This window comes from Cucurbita maxima, unplaced genomic scaffold (assembly GCF_002738345.1).
Source record: "Cucurbita maxima cultivar Rimu unplaced genomic scaffold, Cmax_1.0 Cma_Scf00356, whole genome shotgun sequence".
Classification (NCBI taxonomy): Eukaryota; Viridiplantae; Streptophyta; class Magnoliopsida; order Cucurbitales; family Cucurbitaceae; genus Cucurbita; species Cucurbita maxima.
In genome coordinates this window covers 30559-31992 of record NW_019272372.1, presented here as the reverse complement: position 1 = coordinate 31992, position 1434 = coordinate 30559, and the positions used below count along the sequence as shown (strand labels likewise).

General features: G+C 30.1%; 1 protein-coding gene across 1 annotated transcript in view; it reads right to left on the bottom strand.

Moving 5' to 3' along the window:
• The window catches only part of LOC111474415 (40S ribosomal protein S15-4-like), a gene marked incomplete at both ends in the record, with an annotated part of 933 nt that extends 654 nt beyond the window's left edge, over positions 1–279 (bottom strand). Inside the window, one exon of the mRNA XM_023119510.1 lies at positions 190–279. Coding sequence (XP_022975278.1) covers positions 190–279 — 90 coding nt within the window. The remainder of the gene's footprint in view (positions 1–189) is intronic.
• Positions 280–1434: the final 1155 nt, after the last annotated feature.

The window sequence follows — 1434 nt, the reverse complement described above, 5'->3', positions numbered from 1 at the left end:
TATATCAACCAAGAAAAGCATACAACCCGCGGATTTGATAATAGCACGGTACATTAAGGTGGACTTCTATTTTTCTATCTAGCATACTACCAATGAATTAGACATGCACGTACAGGTAGCAGATTTAAACAAATGAAATTAACTTTTCCAGTTACAAAATGGAACATAAATAGGAAGGGGAGCAATTACCGCTTTGCGTAGCTTCTTGATCAAAGCCATTGGCTTTCTAGTCAGACCCCTCCGGAACCTAAAACAGAAAATGGAGAGGAAGAGTAAAAATCAGCAAATAAATCATTCCAATTACNGAATATATCCAACCAACAAAGCCCAAATATATATATATATATATATATATATATTTTTTTTTTTTTAAATGAGTTTATTTAATATTACTATTATTATTATTGTTATTATATTTTTCCTTCCATAAATTTTCACGTACTTTATCTAAATCCTTAAATTTTATTTCTTAATAATTATTTTCTTTTTAATATTTAATTATTAAGTTATTCCTTTTAATTATTTAACATTATTACGTCTATCTGATTAAAAATTTAATATCAACTCATTTGAGATTAGATATCATGTATCATTTTAGGATGACCAACATAATCTCTCTCACATAGAAAGTTCTTAGGATCGAAGAACGAATGTATGCAAAAATAAGGCATAATACACATACAAAAAGAACCAATACTCAAATATCATAAGACATAATACACACACAAAAAAAACCAATACTCACATATCACGTTTTTTTTTTCACTTCAACCACTCATTAAATTTACAAGTTTTTTCACCGTAAAAATTCATTTGAGATTGTTCTTGAACTTTCTAGCTTTTTAATCACATATTTAAGCTCTTTTTGACAACTTAGCCTAAAGGAAGTCGGAGTCATTTCTTTCAAAATGGAATCAGGTTCAGAAAATAGACTCGAGTTTGGGTAAAGCTCATAAACTGATTCTGCATCAATGTTTAAATTACTCAATGTTGTCAAACACGCACGTGCCTCTGGGTCAACCATCTCAAACGGCTTGTTGCTCTCTTTTCTATAGATCAACTGCAAAATTCGAAACATTAAAAAGAATGAATACACCAAACATTCAAATTTGAATTCATATATAATTTTATAAAGTTTTTTTTGTAACTGGCGAAGCCTACCACTATGAGATATTGTACTCTTAGGCTTTTCCTTCTATGCTTCCCCTCAAGATTTTTAAAATTCATCGAGGAGATGTTTCCACATTTCTATAAAAGATGTTTCGTTCTCCTTTCGGTATGAGATAAATGATCCATACCATACCATTATTTTATTCAACTATTCACATAATCTAAATTCCATTCACGATGTTCAAGATCCAACCAAATAAGTTTAAAATAGTTTGAAATACCTTAGGTGGATTGCCAGTGGAATTGGTGGAATAGAGCCTGACG